Source organism: Capricornis sumatraensis, chromosome 13 (genome assembly GCF_032405125.1).
Source record: "Capricornis sumatraensis isolate serow.1 chromosome 13, serow.2, whole genome shotgun sequence".
Classification (NCBI taxonomy): Eukaryota; Metazoa; Chordata; class Mammalia; order Artiodactyla; family Bovidae; genus Capricornis; species Capricornis sumatraensis.
In genome coordinates, this window is record NC_091081.1 from 80,624,381 (window position 1) to 80,649,989 (window position 25,609).

The 25,609-nt window shown below is 39.0% G+C and overlaps 1 protein-coding gene across 1 annotated transcript in view; it reads left to right on the forward strand.

Annotated features, from left to right (window-relative positions):
- ARID1B (AT-rich interaction domain 1B) overlaps positions 1-25,609 on the forward strand; it is a 419,926-nt gene that overhangs the window by 128,756 nt on the left and 265,561 nt on the right. Inside the window, exon 4 of the mRNA XM_068984869.1 lies at positions 24,024-24,134. Within this exon, the coding sequence (XP_068840970.1) occupies positions 24,024-24,134 (111 nt within the window). The remainder of the gene's footprint in view (positions 1-24,023; positions 24,135-25,609) is intronic.

Below are 25,609 nucleotides of genomic sequence, written 5' to 3' on the forward strand. Positions count from 1 at the left end.
TGTGTCTTTTGTTAATGTGAAAGATGTATAAGTTAATTTCAGAGTTCAATTAAGATACCTATTTGTTTTGTTTTTTTTAACATTTTTTAATGTGTAATGTTCTGAATAATCAATACATTCCCATGTGTCTAAAATTAAAAAGTACAAGGAAACGATACAGATCTGAGTCTCCCAACACAGTTCCTCTTGCCTAGCTCACCAGCAAGCTTACCCTTTGCTAGATAACCACTTTATTATGTTTCTTTAGTTCCCTTACAAAGAAGCAAAATACCATATTTTAATTGTTAGCTCTATTTTCACACAAATGTTGGTACACCATAATATACTACAAACATTCTTCTGTTCTTTATCACCCCCCTTCCCCACCCACTTAACTATATTTTCTATGATCTTTATAAAGGAGCAGTAAAGCCATCCTCCATTCCTTTTTATAGCTTCATTCCATTTTATGGACATATCATAATGTATTTAACCAGTTCTCTTTCAATGGGCATTTAGATTATTTTTAGTTAGTTGCAGTTCAAACAACTCTGCCATGATGCTTTGTATTTGTGTTAGTTCGTAAATGTTCACGTGTATCTGTCAGATAAATTCCTGGCTGTGTCAATAGGTACATGTGGTTGTAATTTTGCTAGATTGTTCCTCTCAAGGGTTGTACCAATTTATACTCCAACCATTGATGTATGAGAGTACCTACACATGTTCCCGTAGTGTGATTTTAAGAATTTTCTGGGTTTTTACTAGTCTCTTTTTTATAAGTTTAATTAAATTCTGTACTTTACTTTGACTGTGTCTTACTTTTTGGCTGATGAAGCCAAACAGAAGACTAAAAAATTTCCTCTTAAGTATTCCTTTGGCTAAGTCTCTCAAATTTTGTTATGCATTATTTTTATTCTCTTTTAGTTCTAAGAATTTTCTTACTTCCCTTCGTTCATTTTTTAAAGATTTTTATTGAGACTTGGGTTTCTGTTTTATTCCTTCAGAAGGATTGGTGTGTGCTTTTGCCAGTTGCTTGTGGACACTAGTCATTAGGAATCATATTTCGTATTTTATTTTCTAAAGTTTTATTATAAGTTTTTTATCAGATCTTAGTAGACTGATAAACAGAATGATGGAATGAACACTCACATGCCAGCATAAGTTCCTTCATGTACTAAGCCTAGCCATATTCAGATATCCCCAATTGTCATCAGAATGCCTTTAAAGTTCATTTGTTTCAAGCCAGATTCAAACAACTGTTAATGCATTGATTTGATCCTTACATCGTTTTATCTGGATCAGTTCTGTCTTACCCCACTCCCATTCATCCCCTTGACATGTTGATAAAAACTTGAGTCGGTTTTCCTATGAAATGGCTTTGTCTGGATGTTTTCCCTTTGACGTGGCTTAATTTGTTCATCCAGCCCCTCTGTTTCCTATAAATTGCAAGCTAGCTCCACAGGCTTGAAGTTAAACATTTTTATTTGTGATTATTGTAAATCACGTCCTCAGTATTTAGGTCCTGCTTCTGTTTAGTGGAGGGGTCCAGGACCCTCCTTTTGAGAGAAAGAGCCTCCAGTGGTTCTAGCCCCAGGCAGTCTGGTGACCATCAGCTGTCTTCCGGCTGAGGTGTAGAGCCATTATGATGAAGATAGACCTTCCCTTTTGGACTCTGTCCAGATTACTCACCCACAGAATCTGTGAGGCTAATACATGCTGCTGTCTTTAGGCCACTAAGTTTGGGGTGGCGTGTTACACATCATTACTGACCAATATTATTTGAATACTTCATAGGTGATGCCGTGAGAGTATTACATCAGAAGATATACACCCTAATATTCTGTTGTCCTACAACAAATGGTGTTAAGATTGATTGGTGGGTTCAGGTCGTATGGCCTCTGGGACCATTTTAAATGGAATTCTCTTCTTGAGGTTTTATAGAGTGCACCATTAAGTGTTAATTTTGACCAGAAACTCTGGTCACGGTTAGCCTGTGGTTGCTAATTCTCAAAGGAGTCATTTAAAAATTCTTCCTACCTCTCAGTATCAAGTTCAAGACAGGTATTTTTCTTTTCTCTTTAGTGAATGCTCTTACACGATGGATATAGCCCTTCTTAGTCCCTTGTTTATTTGAGAGGTATCGTCTCATATTTTGCTCCTTTTTGGCGGCCCTAGATTCCTCCTTTCCTCTGTTGCCTGTATAGTCATCAGATGGAAAGTTAAAATCTGTAACAGAATTCAGCTTCTATTGCTCTCTTACTTTCCATGTTCTTGGTTTACTTTATGTGTCCTTGGTTTCACTCACACTCATTTCCGGTTTGTGATCCATTGAAAAAGGAATGTTTCCCATTGTTTTCAATATTTCAATTATAGACATTTATAGTATCCAGTCTGGCACACTGCTGGAACTGGTACTCTTTTTGTTTTCTAGTTGTTTATTTGATGTCTTTTCAGTTCAGTTCAGTCGCTCAGTCGGGTCCGACTCTCTGCGACTCCATGAATCGCAGCACGCCAGGCCTCCCTGTCCATCACCAACTCCTGGAGTTCACTCAGACTTACGTCCATCAAGTCCGTGATGCCATCCAGCCATCTCATCCTCTGTCGTCCCCTTCTCCTCCTGCCCCCAATCTCTCCCAGCATCAGAGTCTTTTCCAATGAGTCAACTCTTCTCATGAGGTGGCCAAAGTACTGGAGTTTCAGCTTTAGCATCATTCCTTCCAAAGAAATCCCAGGGTTGATCTCCTTCAGAATGGACTGGTTGGATCTCCTTGCAGACCAAGGGACTCTCAAGAGTCTTCTTCAACACCACAGTTCAAAAGCATCAATTCTTCTGTGCTCAGCCTTCTTCACAGTCCAACTTTCACATCCATACATGACCACTGGAAAAACCATAGCCTTGACTAGATGGACCTTAGTCGGCAAAGTAATGTCTCTGCTTTTGAATATGCTATCTAGGTTGGTCATAACTTTTCTTCCAAGGAGTAAACATCTTTTAATTTCGTGGCTGCAATCACCATCTGCAGTGATTTTGGAACCCCCCAAAATAAAATCTGACACTGTTTCCACTATTTCCCCGTCTAGTTCCCATGAAGTGATGGGACCAGATGCCATGATCTTCGTTTTCTGAATGTTGAGCTTTAAGCCAACTTTTTTCACTCGATGTCTTTTATACAATTTAAAACTATATAAATATGCAATTTAATAAGTAATTTAGAACATATTAATTTGTTGTTGTTGTTCAGTTGCTCAGTTGTGTCCGACTCTTTGTGACACCCTGAACTGTAGCACGCCAGGCTTCCCTGTCCTTCACCAAAACGAAACTTTCCTACTGCCTCCTTTTTCTTTCAAAATATAAAGAATATGTTATAAAAAAAATAAAGAATATGTTACCTACACAAAATTCATGGACACTCTGTTACTACACAAAATTTTAAACAAGTCAGAAAAATGCACTAACTGGTATGGAAAATTGAAAGTAGTATGTAATAAAATATTATATATTTAACTATATGCTTGTATATGACTGCACTGAAGACTTGTGAAATTAATGTTTGCATGTATGCGTGGTATCAGTGTGGACCTGGCAGCCATACTGTGAGGCTGATAGACGTGTGTGGCATCAGCCTCCTGGATGTCAAGCTAGGGTTGTCAATGGAGATACCGTCTTCTAAGATCGAGAGCAGCTCTTGGTCAAAGTCAATCCGAAATAAAATATAATCTTCCCTTGATGTACACGAGGGTAGTTTTATTCCTGGAAAATTCAGTATAAAGTTGTTTTAACAATACTTTGTTCTTATATGCAGAATGGAGTTGGGTTCTAGGCTTAGACAAATAGCTTTTTGTGTTGTTTTATATCTAAATGAATGCTGGGACTTTGGAAATGAAAGTGGGATGCTGTGCAATAATCTGTTGGATCAGTCTCTCTTATACATCATGGGACAATCTAGCATTCTTACCTTACACCCTTAAATTTCATTGCATTTCCTTATCCTTGTGACAACTAACTGCCCCCCTTGAAATCTTATCATTACAGATAACTTGGGCTCCCTCATTTTTTTCTGAAATAAAATGTATACATGATATGAGTTTCCTATATCCAGAATTTCAGTAAACATCAGTATAATGCCATTCATGTAATAGAAAAGACAGAAAGTTTATAATAAAATATTGTTTTTCCTACGTAAATGCTCAGATTTGTCTACATTAGAAGACTTGTAAAATAGTCAGAGGCTTGAATCTATATAATAACCATGAACTTCACAGATACAAGTGACAGTGATATAGTTATATTGCACAAACAACTCAAAATTGTGAACAAAGTTTCAGTTGATGGGATTTTTTACCATACAGCTGTGATTATGTAAAATTAAAATATTGAACATTTAAAATAACATGCTCAGCAGAGTTGTTGAACAGAAAAAATGTGTTACCCCAAAGTGTGAAGGCCTCTAAGTTTGTGAATAAAATACACACCACAGTAAAAATCAATAAGTAAGAATAGTAAGTTGTTGAACAGAAAAAATGTGTTACCCCAAAGTGTGGAGGCCTCTAAGCTTGTAAATATACACCACAGTAAAAAATCAATAAGAATAGGCTTTATTCTTCCTGTGGTCGACCAAGAGATTAACCAATAAATGCACTGTCCATTTGCCATCAAACATTTTATTTACTCAACATCATGGTGTTTTCTTTCTTTCAAAAGGTGTTAATTTTTGAGTCTTTAAAAAAAGAATAGCTATTTGAAGAAGTTTCATGCATTTGGAAGCATTTTTTTTAAATCTTAGCTTACTTCCTCAAACTGCTTTACCCAAGATTTAATAATTTGGTATAGTAGAGAAAATTATAGTGCCATAAATTTTAACTTTTGTTGTTGTTTTAAGTTTCCATTTTATCATTTTGGGTTCATAATAAAATCCTAAAACAGAGGAGCCAGACAGGCTACAGTTCATGGGGTTGCAAAGAGTTGGACACAAGTTGGACTAAACAACAACTCCAAAGTTGATGTGTAGGTTTGTTTCCTGGTTCTCCGTTCCGTCCTGGCAAACTTTCATTACCTTCCTGTCTCCTTCTTGTGCCTATAGACTCATCTTTTCCCTCCTACCTCTAACTCAAGTTCTACTTTAGATCTCCTCTTGTGAGATGCTGAAGAAGAGGTCATGTTTTTATTGTGGCACAAGTTTCTCCCAGACCTTCTACCCGCTGCTCTTAATGGAAGCAGCTGCTATGTGTCGAAGGCAGTGTTCCAGGATCTGTAATGTGAAAGGAGTCGCCTGGGATGGAAACTGGACTGTCTGTCAATACCCTTTCCTCTCACAGTGGTCTTGTGCCGACTTAGCTCAGCTTCCAGGACCGTGACAGTTGGCGTCCTGCAGAACACTGTTTCCATGGCTTTAAACTACTCTGTTGTTTCCATAGCCAGAAAAAGTCTTTCTTTCCTTAGAGAAGGTTTGTAGGAGGTAACTCCATTCAGATTAAGTTTCAGTTTACTTAAAGAGGATGTGTCAGGATCTTAAAAAAAAAAAAGGACTTGGTTAAAGCAGTGAGAGAATTTCAAACTTTACCTTTTTAGGTATAGTTTTTTCCAACTAATGGAATTATCTCAGATTCTTGAGAGAAATACTGGGTATACTATGAATGTGTACTTCTCAAGGTACAGCTTTTATCTTTTTAATATTTTTTTAAACCTCAGGCTTACTGGAAAAGTTGCAGAAGACAGAAAAAGGAAAACATAAACTATATATTGAATCCCTTTTTGCTTGGGAATGTTCCATATGCTGGGAATCCAATGATTAATAAGACATTGTGTTTGAAGTGAAGGAATGAAATCCCAGTTGAATGAAAGGTCAACACAGGCAGCAGATAGCACAGTGGGAGAAGTGTGTTTTCAAGGTATGGTGTGATACTACATGTCTCAGAGGAGGTCTGGAAGAATGAGTAAGAGTTTGCTGGTGAGAGAAGAAATGATTTTAGGGTAGGACTAATTCTTTGTTAGTGAGAACAGAGATATTGCCCAATCCTGAAGTGATACTGAACAAGACTCTGAGATTGGTTTCAGTATCAAGGTCAATTAGAAGGGACATATTAATTAGCTTGGGATTGGTGCCTTTCATTGTTTTTTCTTAGTGATTAAGAATGAAATAAAAAGTTACTGTTCAATAACTTTTTAAAACAAAATAGTTCTAGCTCAGCAATTTACTTGTAATAGTGGATCACTCAATAAATAGTTAAGTGAAAGTCTGAAGTCTGTATGTGCATAGGTAGAAACAAGTGTTTATATTTTCTAAAATACTGCTTTGTTTGGACATTTTTGTGGACAGAATTTTTCAAAAGCTGATGCAATAAACAAAGTGTTTGGCAAATGGGCATTGTTTTGGAAAAAGGTGATAGTATTGGACATGAGGGTAGCATACTTCAGAATTAATAATTTGCCATTGAAGTCTCTGAAGGAGCTCAAATGTTAATTAATTAGCATATTGACATTGACCGTTGTGGCATAAACATTTCTTTATTATTATTGCTTATTACTTATCCTAATCTTTGGTTCTTATTATTTATAAAACAAATTGTTCATTTATAAGCCACTTCTGTTCTACAGCTTTTGGAGAGAAGCATAGAAGACCTATATTAAGTTACAGAAGTGCTCATATCATTTGCTTTATAAGATTTTGTTGTCAGAGCAAAGATAAGGACATTTAGTTTGCTGCCAATAATTGCCTAGCATTTAGATATTAACACAGGAGTCTTTTAATTAACTTGATAATAAAAACTTTCGGAATGTTGATTGATGAAGACACTCCTTGCTTTAAAGGAGATTGCTAGTGAAGCCTCGAGTTTCCTTTGCATGGGACTTTCCCTCTTGCTGACCTTGCTTGTAGTTAGTTGTCAGGCTTTGAACCAGGGCTGGGTATTTCCTTTTATGTTTGAAGAACTTGGAGCATCTGAGGAGAAAACTTTTAAGTTACTTTCAGGTCTGAACAACGCCCACTCCTAGACTTGATTTCTACTTGTTGGCTTGGGTAACCACCTATGTAACTGCTTCTGTACTCGGGTTGGAGCCACTCTGAGGGCTCAGGTGGTGCTCAGGTTGCTGGAACCAGCAGCCTGCTTGGCTCTCTCTCGGCTGGGGTGGTCAGAGCTTAGGAAGATGGGAATGAGAACATGACTTTTCCTCTCTATCTTACCTTTTTCTCCCTTGGGAGACAGGACAGTATATTAAAAATTCAGCACTGATTTTGAATATACTGTAGATATAATTTGCTGCTGTCAAAGTTTGGATTCATGTAGAATGGCCAGTTCCCTGTGTATATTTGTGTTTGTGTTTTGATTTGGTTCTTGTTATTCCTGAAAACTTCTTAAATGAACAAATAGAAAAAACTACTGGAGAATGAAGAAAAGCATTTTGATAATACTAGAATTTGATATGAATGTTTTGCTATAAAAATCAGGGTTAGCCTATGCAGCTGTGCCTGCCTGGGTCTTTGCTTTTATTAGTGGAGAAAAGGAAGAGAAAAATTCTTATATTTAATACTGATTGTTTCCAGTAATAAAGCATTTTTGGCTCTTTGATGGAAAACTTTGAATAGTTATTATTTTTTTATGCTTTGGATTATAACTGTGACTCTGTGTTAGATTATAATTTGATAATGCTATTCATGGTCATGTTTAAAATATTTAAGAAAAAAGTTTTTTTTTTCCTTTCAAATACCAGAATTAAAGGAAAATAAAGCCAATGAGGAGTTATATGGTAATAGCAATATTTTCAATACTTAATTTACTTTTAGAAAGGTGATTGGAGGCTTCCTCCTGAAAAGAGCAACCTGAAAGCCACAGGCAGACCTGGAGCCTGTGTACAGCCTGGTTGTGGTTTAGGCTCTGCTCCATGCTGTCCAGCAGCTGCTCATCAGAATATCAGGCTTGCCTAGAAATGGGCAGAAGATCAGATCTGCTGTCTGTGAGTGTCTGCTGTGGTGATAAAAGAGGAAAATCATATATTGTTTAAGATATGTTTTATTAAAAGCTGAGGAAAAATATCAATCCCAAGAGCAGGATTGGGTCTAAAAATCATTTAAGCTCCACATCATTCCCTGTTTCTAATGTAGCTGCAATAGGGGGTGAGCTTTCTACGTTCTTCCCTCACTTTTTTCTCCCTCCCTCTTCCCCTGTCTCTGTTTCCATCCCCAGTAGAGATGGTGCTGTGGGGTTGGACTGGATGCCTTAACCTTAGGTGCACCGGGGACCTATTGTCTAACTCTTTATCCTGGTTACCCAGACTTGGCCAGCGCGGGGAGGAGGAAGCCTCTCCTAGGTAGGTGGGGACTCTGGGTGGAGCCAACACTCACACCTGATGTGAGTCTCTAGGTGCCCCTTCAACTTCTTCTCTCTGAGGACGCCACCCCCACCCCGCTTTCCCCTACTGGTACTGAGGGATGCAGTTGAGGATTGGGTCCTGCAGTTAAAAGCAGCATTGAGGCTCATTATATTTATCCATACAGTTCTTTTCCCTTGATATTTAAATTCTGACACTAGAGAGAGGAAAGGAGTTTTGTTTTTCCTGGATTGCTTTTTGCTGCTCTCAGCTGTCTTCATTTGTCTTTTAATGCTCATTTCAACTTACTGAAGTACATAAAATAAAGTAAAACATAACTTACATGTATAGCATTAAATTCTTCCTTCATTAATTTCTTTGATTTTAAAAATTCTTAGAGTAACAAGCTCCACGTATTTGTATTCTGGAAGATGATTATCTGTAGATGTTTGAAACATCAGATTACTTTCAGAATTGTATTGCTAATGTGGGCAATGACCACCTTTTTTTCTGTAAGGATAGCAGAAGCAGGTTCGGCTCACTGACTGATTCTTCTCAAGAGTGCTGGACTTTAGGGGAGAGGAATGTATTCATGTCTGGTTGCATTAGCCTTGGTGAGGTGAAGAAAGGATGGAGGTTGAAGTAAAGGGGATCCGTTGGATAACTGTACAGCTGTGGTTTTCTAAAAAGTGGGGAAAAAAAAAAGATGGAGGGATTGTCTGCGTCAGAATCACCTGGAGTGTCTGCTCAAGTAAGTTCTCCCATCCAAGTACTAACCGGCCCGACCCTGCTTAGCTTCCGAGATCAGACACTATCAGGTGCGTTCAGGGTGGTATGGCCCTAGACTGAAGTAAGTTCTCTTACATCAAAATGGTTCTGGGGTGTGGAGGGTGATGAGGAGGGAACCTGGGAGTCTACATTTAACTCTGACAGGCAATTCTGATGCATTCCCAACTTTGAGAGCCATCGGAGAGCAGAAGCTCTAACCAGTGCTTTCCAGTGTCTTTTACTCTAGCATGGTGGATGGGTATTACCTCATATCATGTTAATAATAACCCTCAGGTCATATAGCAAGTGATGCCTGAATATGGTGGGGCTTGGTTTTGATCCTGAATCTATTTTAATCTGAAGGGTTTACTGCCATCAATATTGCTGTTTACAGTAGAAATACATTTTGTTCCAGAGATAGGCTGGTATTCAAGCCTTTAAAATCACTGATGGGCTTTTGCATTTGTTAACTCAGGGTTTTTCAGATTTTAGTGAGCATTAAAGTCTCCTAGAAGGCTTGTTAAAACACAGATTGTTGAACTCTATACTCAGAGTTTCTGACTCTATAGTTTGGGCCTTGCGTGAGTCACTCAAACTCTGTGCCTCAGTTTCTTAATCTGAGAAAAGTACTTCGTGGAGTTGATGTCAAGACCGTAAGCACTCTGAACAGTGCCTGGTGAATAGTAAACATTACATAGTCACTAGCTGCTGCTGTCAGCGGACCATGGTCACCACCTGATAAACTCCCAGTGGGTTCAGTGAAAATTTTGATTCTTATTCTTAAATGTGGTTTTACATAATGTAAAAAACAATAGCTGACATTGATTGAACATTTAAATGTCACAAGCACAGAGAGATGCTTCTTTGCGCTGCTCTGCTAAGTCGCTTCAGTCGTGTCCGACTCTGTGCGACCCCATGGACGGCAGCCCACCAGGCTCCCCCGTCCCTGGGATCCTCCTGGCAAGAACACTGGAGTGTAGAGAGATGCTTAGTCTCTCCTTTAATCATTAGTATGACTTTTGGAGACAGTTCCTATATCTTGGTTTTATAGATAAGGGGATTCTTCAAGTGGTAAGTTATAAAGCTGGGTTTTCTTTTTGCTGTGTGTATTATTATTATTATTATTACATATACTGTTTTCTCTATAAAAAGCACACCCAAATATTTACTGTGGCTCATTTGCTTTGTGAGTTTAAGAAAGTAAATCGATCTATTAAAAATCTTAGTTACTTTAGTCCTTAGCTGTTGAGTATCTTCATATTTCTCTTCAGTATTTTAGGAGTAGTGAAATTTAGGCAACCATGTGGCTTCCCTTTTCCCTCTTGACCCCTTGTTAGTTTAGGAAGAAGTTCTTGCAAAAAATAGAATACAAGAAAGGATTTTCTTAAGTCTTGAATGCCGGAGTAGTGGCCTCCAGGGTCCTAACTTGACTAACGTAGGGGACGCAGCTGCTCTCACTGGGCGGCCTCTCTCTAATCTCCAGCCCTCTCAGGGTTCTCTTCACTGCAGGTGTAGGGGCAGCTGCTGCCTCAGGAACACTGGTAGGTCCTGTGTTATAGTAACATTCTTGTTGATGGCAGGGCACAATTATAATCAGGATCTATTATCTATAAATCAAATCCCTTACAATTATATTGTGGAAGTGAGAAATAGATTCAGGGGATTAGATCTGATAGACAGAATGCCTGAAGAACTATGGACGGAGGTTTGTGATATTGTACAGGAGAAAAAGAAATGCAAAAAAGCAAAATGGTTGTCTGAGTTCAGTTCAGTCACTCAGTCGTGTCCGACTCTTTGCGACCCCATGAATCGCAGCACGCCAGGCCTCCCTGTCCATCACCATCTCCTAGAGTTCACTCAGACTCAGCGTCCATCGAGTCTGTGATGCCATCCAGCCATCTCATCCTCTGTCGTCCCCTTCTCCTCCTGCCCCCAATCTCTCCCAGCATCAGAGTCTTTCCCAATGGGTCAACTCTTCCCATGAGGTGGCCAAAGTACTGGAGCTTCAGCTTGAGCATCATTCCTTCCAAAGAAATCCCAGGGTTGACCACCTAACCTGCCTCTTGAGAAATCTGTATACAGGTCATGAATCAACAGTTAGAACTGGAGATGGAACAACAGCCTGGTTTCAAATAGGGAAAGGAGCACATCAAGGCTGTATATTGTCACCCTACTTATTTAACTTCTGTGTAGAAACATCATGAGAAACGCTGGACTGGATGAAGCACAAGCTGGAATCAAGATTGCCAGAGGAAATATCAATCACCTCAGATATGCAGATGACACCACCCTTATGGCAGAAAGTGAAGAGGAACTAAAAAGCCTCTTGATGAAAGTGAAAGAGGAGAGTGAAAAAGTTGGCTTAAAGCTCAACATTCAGAAAATGAAGATCATGGCATCTGGTCCCATCACTTCATGGGAAATAGATAGGGAAGCAGTGGAAACAGTGGCTGACTTTATTTTCTTGGGTTTCAAAATCACTGCAGATGGTGACTGCAGCCATGAAATTAAAAGATGCTTACTCCTTGGAAGAAAAGTTATGACCAGCCAAGACAGCATGTTTGCCTTAGCATGATTCCAGCCTGTTAAAAAGCAGAGATATTACTTTGCCAACAAAGGTCCGTCTAGTCAAGGCTATGGTTTTTCCTGTGGTCATGTATGGATGTGACAGTTGGACTGTAAAGAAAGCTGAGTGCTGAAAAATTGATGCTTTTGAACTGTAGTGTTGGAGGAGACTCTTGAGAGACCCTTGAACTGCAAGGAGATCAAACCAGTCAATCCTAAGGGAAATCAGTCCTGAATATTCACTGGAAGGACTGATGCTGAAGCTGAAACTCCAATACTTTGGCCACCTGATGCGAAGAACTGATTTATTTGAAAAGATCTTGATGCTGGGAAAGATTGAAGGTAGGAGGAGAAGTGGACAACAGAGGATGAGATGGTTGGATAGCATCACTAACTCGATGGACATTTTGAGTATACTCTGGAATTGGTGACGGACAGGGAGGCCTGGTGTGCTGCAGTCCATGGGATCGCAAAGAGTCAGATATGACTGAGCAACTGAACTGAACTGAATGAGACTCATCAGAAAGAAAATATTGTAAAGCAGTTTGGACAAGCCTGTTCCTTTTGAAAAAGTTTTTAAAATGAAATAATTATTCATTTAAATTAATAGAAAATAAATGATATTCTGAATCTAGCCTTTGGACTCTTCAGTAAATATAGTATATTACAGATAATAAGGTTTTAATATAAGCTTAGAGTCTTATAAGCTCATGAAATCAGTAGCAGTGAAAAACCCTTTGAACTTTTGACCTATGATTTTGTAAATCTAATATAAAAGATTTTTGGAGCAAGGATAAAGGAAGATCCAGGGAAAAATACTGATATGGACTTAGACCTAAAGCCACTTACCATTATCCTAAAACATAACCTTTCATGGTATGTTAAAAAAAATCCATTCAGTTCCTATTCCTGAAGTATTGTGTGCCTAAACTATACAAGCTGTACCCTGTGTACTCTACCCTGAGCCCCCTCAGCTTCACTCAGTCCAGTCCAGTTTCCAGAGTAGGAAACTGAACTCAGGAGTTTTTTCAGGTTGCACAGCTAGTGTGGAGTCCAGATTGGAATTTGAGCTTGGGTGGGTTTGACTCAAGTGCTCATGGTCTTTGGTGAGATTTGTGGCTGGAAAAGGCATCTTGGAGTCAGTGAAATTGGAAACCCGGCCTTTAAGAGGGTGGGCCAGAGTTAGTGGAGAGCATCAGACTTAGGCAAGGAGGGCAGTTTGATAAGTAGGTGAGGTACAGAAAGGGTCGCTAAGTCAGAAGGAGGGGAAGATGAAAATGGCAAGGTTAATTTGGTTAAGATTATGGAGAGGTTTTTTTTTTTTTTTTTTCCAAAGACACTTAAGTGTTAGGATTAAACACTGCAGCAAGTATATTAAAGATAAAATGGGTTAAGAAACTGAAGGATATCAGAGAAGGAGAAATATCCAATGACATCATTTATATTGTGTAGTCTAAAAAGAAATGATACAAATGAACTTAACTTACAATACAGAAACAGACTCTCAAACTTTGAGAATAAACTGTGGTTGTTCTGGGGAAGGATGGAGGTGCGGAAGGGATAGTTAGGGAGTTTGGGATGGATATGTACATAGTGCTATATTTAAAATAGACCACCAGCAAGGACCTACTGTATAGCACATGGAACTCTGTTCAGTATTATATGGCAGCTTGGATGGGAGGGGAGTTTGGGAGAGAATGGATATGTGTATATGTATGGCTGAGCCCCTTCCCTGTTCGCTGAAACTATTACAATATTGTTTAATGATAATAAGTTTTAAAAAAGAAACTGACAGATTAAATGCTCAGTGCATAATGAGCTGTTTTTGAGACTGAGAGCTGAAGGCAAGGTACCAATTCAGAAGTTATAGTCAGAAAGACTGTAAGTCTTTCAGGTGAAACCCAGTGTCAGCACCACAGTCTCACCCCAATGCTGGACTCCTGAATTTGTCTTTCGTACCATTATCTCCATTTTCCTTTAAATGGACATTTTCAAACAATGAGCAGAAGTAGATGAAAGTATAATGGGCCCCATGAACCCGTCACTCAGATGTCAATAATTATATGGCTAGTTTTGTTGTATGTGAACTTTTTCTTCCTTACCCTCCAAACCTCTGCCCTCAATATTATTTTGAAGTAAATCCCAGATATTGTATCAGTTAATCTGTCAATATTTCAGCATATAGTTTTATCTAAAAAAAAGAAACACATATAATACACTTATCACATTTTAAAAATATTTTTTCATACCAATTATCCAGTACTCAAATTTCCAGTAGTTTCATAAATAGTCAAATCTATGGTTTTTCCAGTAGTCATGTATGGATGTGAGAGTTGGACCATAAAGAAAGCTGAGCACCGAAGAATTGATGGTTTTGAACTGTGGTATTAGAGAAGACTCTTGGAGAGTCCCTTGGACTGCAAGGAGGTCAAACCAGTCCATCCTAAAGGAAATCAGTCCTGACTGTTCATTGGAAGGACTGATGCTGTAGCTGAAGCTCCAATACTTTGGCAACTGGATTCGAAGAACTGACTCATTGAAAAAGACCGGGAAAGATTGAAGACAGGAGGAGAAGGGAATGAAAGAGGATGAGATGGTTGGATGGCATCACCGACTCAATGGACATGAGTTTGAGCAAGCTCTGGGAGTTAGTGACGGACAGGGAGGCATGGTGTGCTGCAGTCCATGAGGTCGCAAAGAGTCAGACATGAGTGAGTGACTGAACTGAACATACATAGATTAAATGTTTTTGTTTTATTTACATTATGGGGTAGTTTGACTCAAGATTGAAATAAAATCTGTATTTTAATACCTTTTGATATCTGTTGTTTTCTTCTCAATCTCTGCTTTTCTCTTTCCCTCTCTCCTTTTTACTGTTACAGTTTATTTGTTGAAGAAACTAGGTCTTTTTTCTAGTAGAAGTTCCTATGGTTTGAGATTTGCTGATTGATTAGCTATGGTTTAATATATCTTTTGCTCCTTTTTAATTTCCTTAAATCGATAGAAACACAAGGCTTTATCAAGCATCTGTGTGCACACTCAGACACTCAGTGTGCCCAACTCTTTGTGACCCCATGGAATGTAAGACTATCAGGCTCCTCTGTCCGTGGAATTTTCAAAGCAAGAATACTAGAGCTGGTTGCCATTTCCTTCCCTAGGGGATCTTCCCAACCCGGGGATCGAACCCATGTCTCTTGTGCCTCCTGCATTGGCAAGCAGTTTCTTTACCACTGTGCCACCTGGAAACCCCTTAGTGAGTTCATTATCAGGATTTTAAAAATTTCCTGCAAAAATATTTCGTTGCTGTTTTGTTCATTAGGAAGTAAAGAATGTCTTGATTTTTCCCATTTTTGATGGCACCACTGATACTCATGATAGTCTTTTCCCTCCGTCCCTCTTAATTTCCAGTATTTTTACTACATTTTTTTGTAGTCATCTTTTTGCCTTAAGACTGCCAGTAACAAATAGCAAAATGTGTTTTATATAGCACATTGCTACCAGGCAGTGTAGCTGTTAACATGATAAATATTCTTGGACATGAGCCCAAGTTTTGTTCAGTTTTATGTTTGTCCTCATACGCTTATTTTTGTATTGCTGTGTCTAATTCTAAATGTAAGCTCTTAGAAGGCATTAAGTCAGTAATTCACCAGGCTTTTGAGTGCCTGTCAGTGCTGGAAACCCAAGAGGAAGTAAGAGTCCAGGTCAGGAGATAGACAAACAGATAACTAATTTATAATGCTGTATTTTAAGAGTACATAAGAAGTTGGTGTGAGGTAGTTGTTTGGGGGAATGGGAGAATTAAGTTCTGGCAGGATCTTGAAGACAACGATGCTTTGCAGACACAGCTGGAAGAGCGTCCACCCGGACCGAGAGTGTTGCATGTGTAGACAGGTGGCCCCATGGGAGCCTCTGAGCAAGCCAGTGGGTGAAGCTGAGGACTTGCTTTGGGCCCCAAGGAAGGCGGAGATGACACTGTGGTGGCAGCTGGAGGCTGACGGGCTTTTCTCTACCAGACTAAGGACTGTCGGCCTTATTCTGTAGGCATCTTAGAGGAGGCCTCTCCATGCAGCAGCACACTGTGGTTTGCATTTTTGCAAGCCAGCTCTCGTGGTACAGCGAACAAGAAGCTGTAGCGCAAAGGGGCTGGCAGCTGGAGGGAGGATGAAGGGGATGGGCCTGACAGTGATTTTAGGATTGCTCGTGTGGCACAGGTGTTTCAGTCATGAAGGCGATGAGGAATGTGGGGTGGCTCTGAGAAGTCCCATGTGGATGGGAACACCCTTGACCAGGTGATAACCTGAAGGAATGGGGTCAGAGTTGAGGAGGACAGTTAGAATCATTCCTAGATGTGAGCACAAGGACTCCTTCAAAATACAGTAAAAATACAGGGGACTTGAAGTAGAGATTCAAGAATCATCACCATCCAAGGGTCAACATGGAGTCTTTGGGTGAAAGAGAGGAACCAGCTGAAAACCCTTAAACATAACCTGAGGAGGCAAATGGGTCTTTTACCTTGCTTTCCATCAGCCTGTGGACCTTAAACAACTACTTGATGATAATGAGTCATACGTTGAGTGGCTTTGTATTCAGATTTGTGGGGAGTTTGAAATGTTAACATTTCTTTTCATAATATTATAATTTGATATTTTGGAAGTGTCCCACATATAAAATGCTTAAGATTAATACTTTTTGAAAAGGTAATGTAGGAGAATAAGTGGAAGCCTAGGATAATATCTTTAAAAAGTTAAGATTACATCCAATCCTTAGGATAGTACTTGAAGCTTCCAGTTGTTTGTAGAGTGCAATTAGGGGAGAAAGGAAGATTAGTCCATCACTAGCAGTGTGCTCAGACACTAGCTGTGCAAATTGCTTAAGGTTTTGTTTCCTCATGGTGAAAACAAGATGATAGTTGATAGGGCCTCTCCCCTGGGTTGTTGTAAAGGTGGGTTGGGCACAGCACCTGTCATGGAGCCCTGCCTGAAATGTCATCTCTCCTAGTTAATAATATTTCCATCAGGGCGTTCCTGAGGAGACAAGGGGGTGACTGATTGCACCATTCTTGAAGTGGATACTTCATAGGTTTACATTGCTTTCTTTTTGGAAAGGATATTTTAAATTTATGTACCTGCAAGGGAGAAAGGGAAAGATATATCCAACTGAATGCAAAATTCCAGAGAATGGCAAGGAGAGATGAGAAGGCCTTCTTAAATGAACAATGCAGAGAAATAGAGGAAAAGATAGAATTGGAAAGACTAGAGATATCTGCAAGAAAATTGGAGATACCAAGGGAACATTTTGTACAAAGATGAGCATGATAAAGGACAGAAACTGTAAGGACCTAACAGAAGCAAAAGAAATTAAGAGATGGCAAGAATATACAGACCCAGATTACCATCATGGTGTGGTCACTCTCTGGAGACAGACATCCTGGAGGGTGAAGTCAAGTGGGCCTTTGGAAGCAACACTACAAACAAAGCTAGTGGAGGTGATGGAGTTCCAGCTGAATTATTCAAAATCCTAAAAGATAATGCTGTGAAAGTGCTGCACTCAATATGTCAGCAAATTTGGAAAACTCAGCAGTGGCTATAGGACTAGAAAAGGTCAGTTCTCATTCCAGTCCCAAAGAAGGGCAATGCCAAAGAATGTTCTAACTAGCATGTGAATGTGCTCATTTCACATGCTAGCATGGTAATGCTAAAAATGCTTCAAACTAAGCTTCAGCACGACACGAACCAAGAACTTCCAGATGTTCAAGCTGAATTTAGAAAAGGCAGAGGAACCAGAGATCAAATTACCAACATTTGTTGGATCATAGAGAAGCAAGATAATTCAAGAAAAATACCTGCTTATACTTCATTGACTACTCTAAAGCCTTTGACTGTGTTTATCACAACAAACTGTAGAAAATTCTTAAAGAGCTGGGAATACCAGATCACCTTACCTGTCTCCTGAGAAACCTGAATGCAGGTCAGGAAGCAGCTGTTAGAACTGGCCATCGAACAGTGGGTGGTTCAAGACTGGGAAAGGAGGACGTCAAGGCTGTATATTGTCAGCCTGCTCATTCAACTTCTGTGCAGAGTGTATCATGGGAATGCTGGGCTGGATCAATCGCAAGGTGGGATCAACATTGCCAGGAGAAATGTCAACAACCTCAGATTTACAGATGATACCACTCTGATGGCAGAAGGTGAAGAGAAACTAAAGGGCCTCTTGATGAGGGAGAAAGTGAAGAGTGAAAAATCTGGCTTAAAACTCAACATTCAGAAAACTTAAGATCATGGAATCAAGTCCCATAACTTCCTGGCAAATAGAGGGAAAAAAAGTGGAAGCAGTAATAGGTTTTATCTTCCTCAGCTCTAGACTTACTCTGGACAGTGACTGCATGCGTGTGTGCCAAGTCACTTCAGTGGTGTCTGACTCTTTGTGGCCCTCTTAACTGTCACCCACCAAGGTCTTCTGTCCATTGGATTCTCCAGGCAAGAGTATTGGAGTGGGTTGCCATGCCCCTCCTCCAGGGAATCTTCTATACCTGGAGATCAAACCCGTGTCTCTTATGTCTCCTGCATTGGCAGGCAGGTTCCTTAAACACTAGTGCCACCTGGAAAGCCCATGATGACTGCAGCCATGAATTTATAAGACACTTGCTTCTTGCAAGAAAAGCTATGACAAACCTAGACAGCATATTAAAAAGCAGACACATCACCTTGCAAATGATAGTCTGTATAGTCAAAGCTATAGTTTTTGTGGTAGTCATGTACGGATGTGAGAGTTGGACCATAAAGAAGGCTGAGGGCTGAAGAACTGATGTTTCGAACTATGGTGTTGGAGAAGACTCTTTTAGAGTCCCTTGGATTGCAAGGAAATCACACCAGTCATTCCTAAAGAAAATCGACCCTGAATATTCATTCATTGGAAGGACTGATGTTGAAACTGAAGCTCCAGTACTTTTGGCAACCTGACGCAATGAGCTGACTCACTAGAAAAGACCCTGATGCTGGGAAAGATTCAGAGCAGGAGGAAAAGGGGATGCCAGAGGATGAGATGGTTGGATGGCATCACCGACTCAGTGGACATGGTTTGAGCAAGCTCTGGGAGATGGTTAAGGACAGAAAAGCCTGGAGTGCTACCATTCATTGGTTCACAAAGAATGGGACACAACTGAGCAAATGAATGCCGATGACCAGTCCTCCCACCTCTCTCCTGGTGTGAGTTTGCTGCTTTCTATACTGAGGTTAGGCATATTGTGATGCTAAGGTAAATGTGTATAGTAAAATGACACACTGTGACTCTAATTTGACACTTCTTTTGCTGAAAGCACTTTGCTAGCCTCCATCAAAATTTTAAATGTGCCAACCTTTTGACAGATATTCCCCTTGTGGAGACTTACGTTGTTGTTTAGTGGCTAAGTCGTGTCCATCTCTCTTGTGACCCCACAGACTGCAGTCTGCCAGGCTCCTTTGTCCATGGGGTTTCCCAGGCAGAAATACTGGAGTGGCTTGTCATATCCACCTGCAGGGAATCTTCTTGACCCAGGGATTAAATCAGCGTCTCCTGAGTTTTCTGCATTGGCAGGTGGATTCTTTACCACTGAGGCTCCAGGGAAACCGATGGAGATTTATGCTGCAGAACTATTTCACCTGAAGTTGTGTGCACAAGGATGTTTATTATAATGCTGTAATAAGTAGAGAAAAACTAGGGAAATGTCCATCAGTAGGGGACTGGTTAAATAAACCACAGAATTAATACAGTACTGTGTAACAAAAGAAAAAGAATAGATATTTAGGTGCAGATATAGAAGGAGATATATTACACAGCGTAGACTGTACAGGACCACGGCGTAGACTGTACAGAACAAATCCACTCAATTGTTTTGAAAGTTAAAGTGTTTTAAATTCACTTCATACTTGGTTGTGCCTTGAACAATTTGGAACAATAAATAACAGCCTGTTAACAGGAACTTTTTCGAGGGACTCCTGGAAAGTAGGAGGACAACTTTCTTTTCTTTGTATCTTTGTATCTTTTGAGGTCATACATGCCATGGGAATATTTTTCTGTTTTGAGTTTTTTAAAGTGTCCTTGACATTTTATTCCACATTGTCTTCATAGTCTTGTATTGCCATTGGTACTTAGTTCATTTCATCATAGAAGGAAACAGAAGTACTCCTGTTCTTGGCCGTTATACCAGAGCTAGGTGACAGTTTTGGTCTCATCCCTCCTCACAATAACACAGTATAACTGCTGTTTCCTTCCTGGTCACGCTTCACACTGTGAGATGTTAGGCACCCAGCAAGGGGAGTAGTCCCTACAAGATGTTTACTAAATGTTTTGTTGTCGTCGTTCAGTCGCTCAGTCATTTTCTGACTTTTTGCCACACCAGGAAGCATGTGCTTCCCTGTCCTTCACCATCTTCCAGAGCCTGCTCAAGCTAATGTCCATTGAGTCGGTGATGCCATCCAACCATCTCATCCTCTGCTGTCCCCTTCTCCTCCCGCCTTCAGGCTTTCCCAGCATCAGGGTCTTTTCCAGTGAGTCAGCTCTTCCTTTCAGGTGGCCAAAGTATTGGAGCTTCAGCTTCAGCATCAGTCCTTTCAAAGAATATTCAGGATTGATTTCCTTTAGGATTGATTGGTTTGCACTCCTTGCAGTCCAAGGGACCATCCAAGAGTCTTCTCCAACACCACAGTTCAGAAGCATTAGTTCTTTGGTGCTCAGCTTTTTTTACTGTCCAACTCTCACATTCATACATGACTACTGGAAAAATCATGGCTTTGACTAGATGGATCTTTGTCAGCAGAGTAATGTCTCTGCTTTTTAATATGCTGTCTAGGTTGGTCATAGCTTTTCTTCCAAGGAGCACGCATCTTTTACTTTCATGGTTGCAGTCACCATCTGCAGTCATTTTGGAGCATTGTTTCTCCATCTATTTGCTGTGAAGTGATGGGACCGGATGCCATGATCTTAGTTTTCTGAATGTTGAGTTTTAACCCAGCTTTTTCACTCTGTTCTTTCACTTCCATCAAGAGGCTCCCTAGTTCCTCTTTGCTTTCTGCTGTAAGAGTGGTGTCATCTGCATATCTGAGGTTATCGATATTTCTCCTGGCAATCTTGATTCCAGCTTGTTATTCATCCAGCGCTGCATTTTGCATGATGTACTCTGATATAAGTTAAATAAGCACTGTGACAATACACAGCCTTGACACACCCCTTTCCCAGTATGGAACCTGTCTGTTGTTCCATGTCCACTTCTAACTGTTGCTCCTTGACCTACATATAGGTTTCACAGAAGGCAGATCAAGTGCTTTGGTATCCCCATCTCTTTTAAGAATTTTCCACCATTTGTTGAGATACAAGGTAATTAATGTTTAGACATGGCAGCCCACTCCAGTATTCTTGTCTGGAGAATCCCATGGATGGAGGAGCCTGGTGGGCTACATACAGTCCACGGGGTCGCAAAGAGTCAGAGACGACTGAGCGCTTTGACTTTCATGTGGTAAAAGTAACACCTAACATGAAAACTTTAGAAACACATGTGTACATGCCCTGTTCCAAGCTCCTTTCACACTTTTGCTGGTTTGTGAGTCTCCGTTTTACCTTTGATCTGTAACATGAAGAAGGTTAAAGCCAGAATCTGTCAGTAGTGAAAAGCTTGTGGGTGAGATGAAGAAAAATAATACTGATAAAGGACTCTGGAAGGGCAGCCCACACCTCCTTGTGGGTTCCTCTGTGCGCTAGTATTATCATAATGCGGTATTCTCTTAGATAGTCACAGTTGTGCGTTGTCACAGTCACAGTCTCTATGTGAACTTATGTGTAAGCTTGTGTGCAGTGGTTTAAATGTGTGAATAACCGAGATTGCAGTGATATGTTAAGCATGAAGGCTGTTCTTTGTTGTTATTAGTTTATAAAATATAGTGCTGGATGTATTTCTTATTTTCTGATACTGACATTGCTTTGTTGTTTGTTAAATTACTTATTCCTACTTACTCTTCCTGAGATGAAAATAAGTACCTACCAGAAAATAAATATAGCTCTGAAGAGGAAAAAGCTCAGGTTTGTTAAGAGATGTAACTTTTGTGTTTTTATTAAAGCTGCCAAATGTAGACTTTATAGTCCCAGTGTAAGTTTTATATAGATGATTGTTTTAGGGTAAAACTTGGTACCTTTTCTGGATGTTCTCTCAATTAAATTAATCCTTATGTTCAAACATATATTGAAGCAGAACATGTTCCATTTCAGTGATTCTCACTAAATTTTGTTTTTGTTGTATTTCCATCTGTATTTAATAATTGAGAGCCTCTTGTGGTTAGGAATAGTGTTTGAGATTTTGTGAAATCTAATTATTTTAAACTTTTAAGCCTTAAAAAGTGAAATGTAAAGTCATAGTGAAATTTTCTGATGGCTTTCATAGTCTATTCAGCATTGCTTATTTTAAAGGGGATAGTACCCAGTTCAAAACGAGTGTTTACTGTAGTTGCAGTAATCTTTTCCAAGTTGTTTAGAAATCAGTTCATTTAGCTACAAAGAGAAAACAAAAAGAAATTTAAAAGACTTATTATCGTCGGGCATGTGAGCCTGCCCATTCCTCATTATTAACAGTTTACTAAAATGAGTGTCTAACCACCACCCATAAATCGTGTGCACATGTGTGTATTTGAGGCACAGGTGGGGATCCCCATTTGTTTGCCCATTGTGAGGCTGTCTTGTGCCGCCTTGGGGTTTTTGTAAAGGGTGAAGGTCCCTGAATGGAGGCCTTGTGCCCTGCCTGGTTTTGAAATCTTTGCTCTTAATCTAAAGGAAACTGCAGGACATGCAGTTGGAAGTCTATGTAACAAATCACAAGTCTGGGGTCCAGAAGCAAGTGGAGTGTGTGTGTGTGTGAGTGGTAATCATCTTTCAACCTTGGCTTTTGTCCCCCACAGCCCAGTTGTTACCCTCTACCAGAAGCCTGATTGAAGAGCTACTGTTTTAAATATCCTCCGATTGCGTGTGCTCAAGACCTCTCCTAAATGTTATCAGATAAAAGCCTGGACAACTGGGTGTAATTCTCTTCCAAAAGTGTAGGGCATTCTGCACTACTATTAGAGGTTGGATGTGTTGACCTGTTGTGTGTATAGGGAAAAGGAGTTACTTGGGAAATGCTATATTGTTGGCATGCTCTTTACCTCAGAGCCTCTTTAAAGGCAGGCTGCACCAAAACTTTGCTAGTTAAGTCTAGTTTGTACAGCTTGTGTATTTTTAGTACCAGCTGTTGGTCCAGAGTTTCTTGGCTTCAGAAGCTGTGTAAGTTCAAGTGTATACTGTATGAGAAAGGGGTGGGGCAACAGAAGCTTTTTATAGGGTTTCAACTCATTACCATTAATTTCTAAAGTAGTATTTTGAGAATTTAACAGGGGAAGTAAAACTTGTATATAATGTTTCTTTAATTCTAACACGTATTTAAACTGACAGGGAAAAAAAGAATTTTATTTTCAAGTGATACTTTCCGTTCTTTTTTTTTCTTCCCTATCAGAAACTGGTTCTTCAGCTTTCAGTGCCAATTAAGAAATGCTATAATAAGCATTTTACATTCTGTCCTGCTATTTGACTTTAGGTGTAAATGGGCCTAGAATGTTTAGTAACTAAGTGTACATAGTTAAACAACTAGAGAGCTGACATCCGGTAAGTTTGGTGTGATATTTGGTTTGTATGATATTATTTCAGCATACTATTAAACCATGCAGAATTCCTCCTAGAAAAGTATTCAAGAGGATGCCAGAAAGGCCATGTTAATAATAAGTTTCTCTCTTTCAGTAGATTTTGGGTGTGTTTTCTTCCTCACTACTGTTTTATGCTTTATTATAGTTCTTTGATAACTATGCTATGTGAACATATGGAATTCTGTATATGAGTATTAACTGGCTTTGTAGAAACCTCAGGATACTGTCAGCTTAATAACTGTTGTTTTATGGGTTATTGAGAGGACATCTTAAAAGTCAGTTGATAATAAAGTTTTCATTAATTACTTTAACAGTTTCAAGGTAATATTAAAGGCAATTCAAGCAAAATAAAAATTAAACAATAATATATACTTTTGGTTTGCTCTGTTTTAACAGTTTAGTTATTGCTAGCTTTCTTTCCCATCTTTTACTGACTATCACCTTCCTGCAAAACTCAAATACAGTCTTTAGTTTGTATGGTCGCATAATATATTTAATTGTTAATTATACATGTTTTTGCTCTTGATGATACGCTGCCTTCTTATATTTTATTTTTGCTTCTGAGAAAGTGTTACAGAAGTGATAATTATATTTATATGTCTGCTTAAAGTAACATAAGTTGATACTTTGTGATAAGCCTTTGCTTCATCTTAATTACCAAAGAAGCTTATAATTCATTGAGATATTTCTTTATATTTGTGTTTGTTTAGGATATGTCTCAGGAAGGCTATGGAACTAGGTCTCAACCTCCTCTGGCTTCTGGAAAACCTAACCATGAAGACTTGAACTTAATACAACAAGAAAGACCATCAAGTTTACCAGTAAGACAGTTAATTGATTTGGAAATGCAATGAGTTACGGATTTCTAAAACGAGCATTTGCTTTTGTTTATTGTACTTTATATTAAGACTTGGGGGACAAGTTTCTAGATTTCAGATGTATTTGTGATTTATTAATTTTTGAGCATTCCCTTCTTAAAGGAGCTGTGTAGTTCTGAAAAAGTCTTTCATTAGTATGTCTCTCCACGTCTGGTGTTGTAGGAATCTCTGAATCCAGGTGGAAGCCTTTATTTGGCTGATAGGTTTTGTGGCAGAAACATGTTACTGTTGTACAATTGTGCTTTGCATAGCATGTTGCTTTCTGGTAGTGATTCAGAACAGAGGTATCTATGTAAGAGTTAAATGGAAAGGAAATTCCCATTTGGCAAATAATCTAAATGATGAGATAAAGTGTCCAGTGGTAGTTTGAATTTCTTTAGAGACTTTATGTCATGAGAAATGACTTAATCTTTTTTTACCCAAAAGAAAGTATTTTAATTTAAAATTGGAAAATACAGCTTCTAAGTGTTTACATTAGCAAATCACTGTATTGGGTCTGTTGACTATGGTAGTAGCTGAGTTACAGGTTACGTGTTAATTTCCTTTAATAGTTCATCTGTGCTTAATTTTCCTTTTTCCTCCCATAGGCAACCTCATTTAAATTAAAATGAATTCCTTGTAAATTAAAAGAATATATGTGTACAAACAAATTTTTATATTTATTTTCTTGTTAAAATATTTTGATTCAAAGAATTATTGTTATTGCTTAATCTCTATTAAGAGAGAGTGTTTAAGGTAGGAGTTCAAACTAACCATGATTGTAATTTGAATTTCAAATATGTTTACATTAAATAAGCTTTATCATATTGTTGCTAAACATTTGAGAACCAGCATTTGTGAAGAATGTTATATGTGACATACCCATTTCTAAGTTGCATGTAGCCTTAGAGTAGAAGGTAAGTAGAGGCTACATGATATGTAATATCTTTGCATCTGATGCACATGTACTTGAAACTCTAATTTTTACAGATTTTATTTCTATGGTGGGAGATGCGTAAAATTTACTGTGGTCATTTTTTTAGTTACATTGAAATATTTATTTTCTAGTTATTTGGTTTTTAAAATTATGCTGTAAACTTTTTTCTTCAGCAGATAATCCGCAGTTTGGTGAAGTGTGTGTGTGTCTGTGTGCGTGCATGCAAATGCACGTGAATGCTGACGATAAATGCAACATTTGCTGAATATTTGGAAATTGGCTTGTGGTTTTAGGAAATTTAAATTGACTCATGGAAAGGTGGACAGTGAATTCTACTTTTTTCCACTCAGATTTTTAGTGTTTTAGATAAGCCCATCCTTATAGGTTTGTTATTGGCTGGTGATGTGTACTGTTTTACTGGTTGGAAAGTTTGTTATAAATTGATGCTGCTTTTCTGCATAGGTCTAAGAGTAGTTTGCAGTGTACTGCTTTCTTAATATCC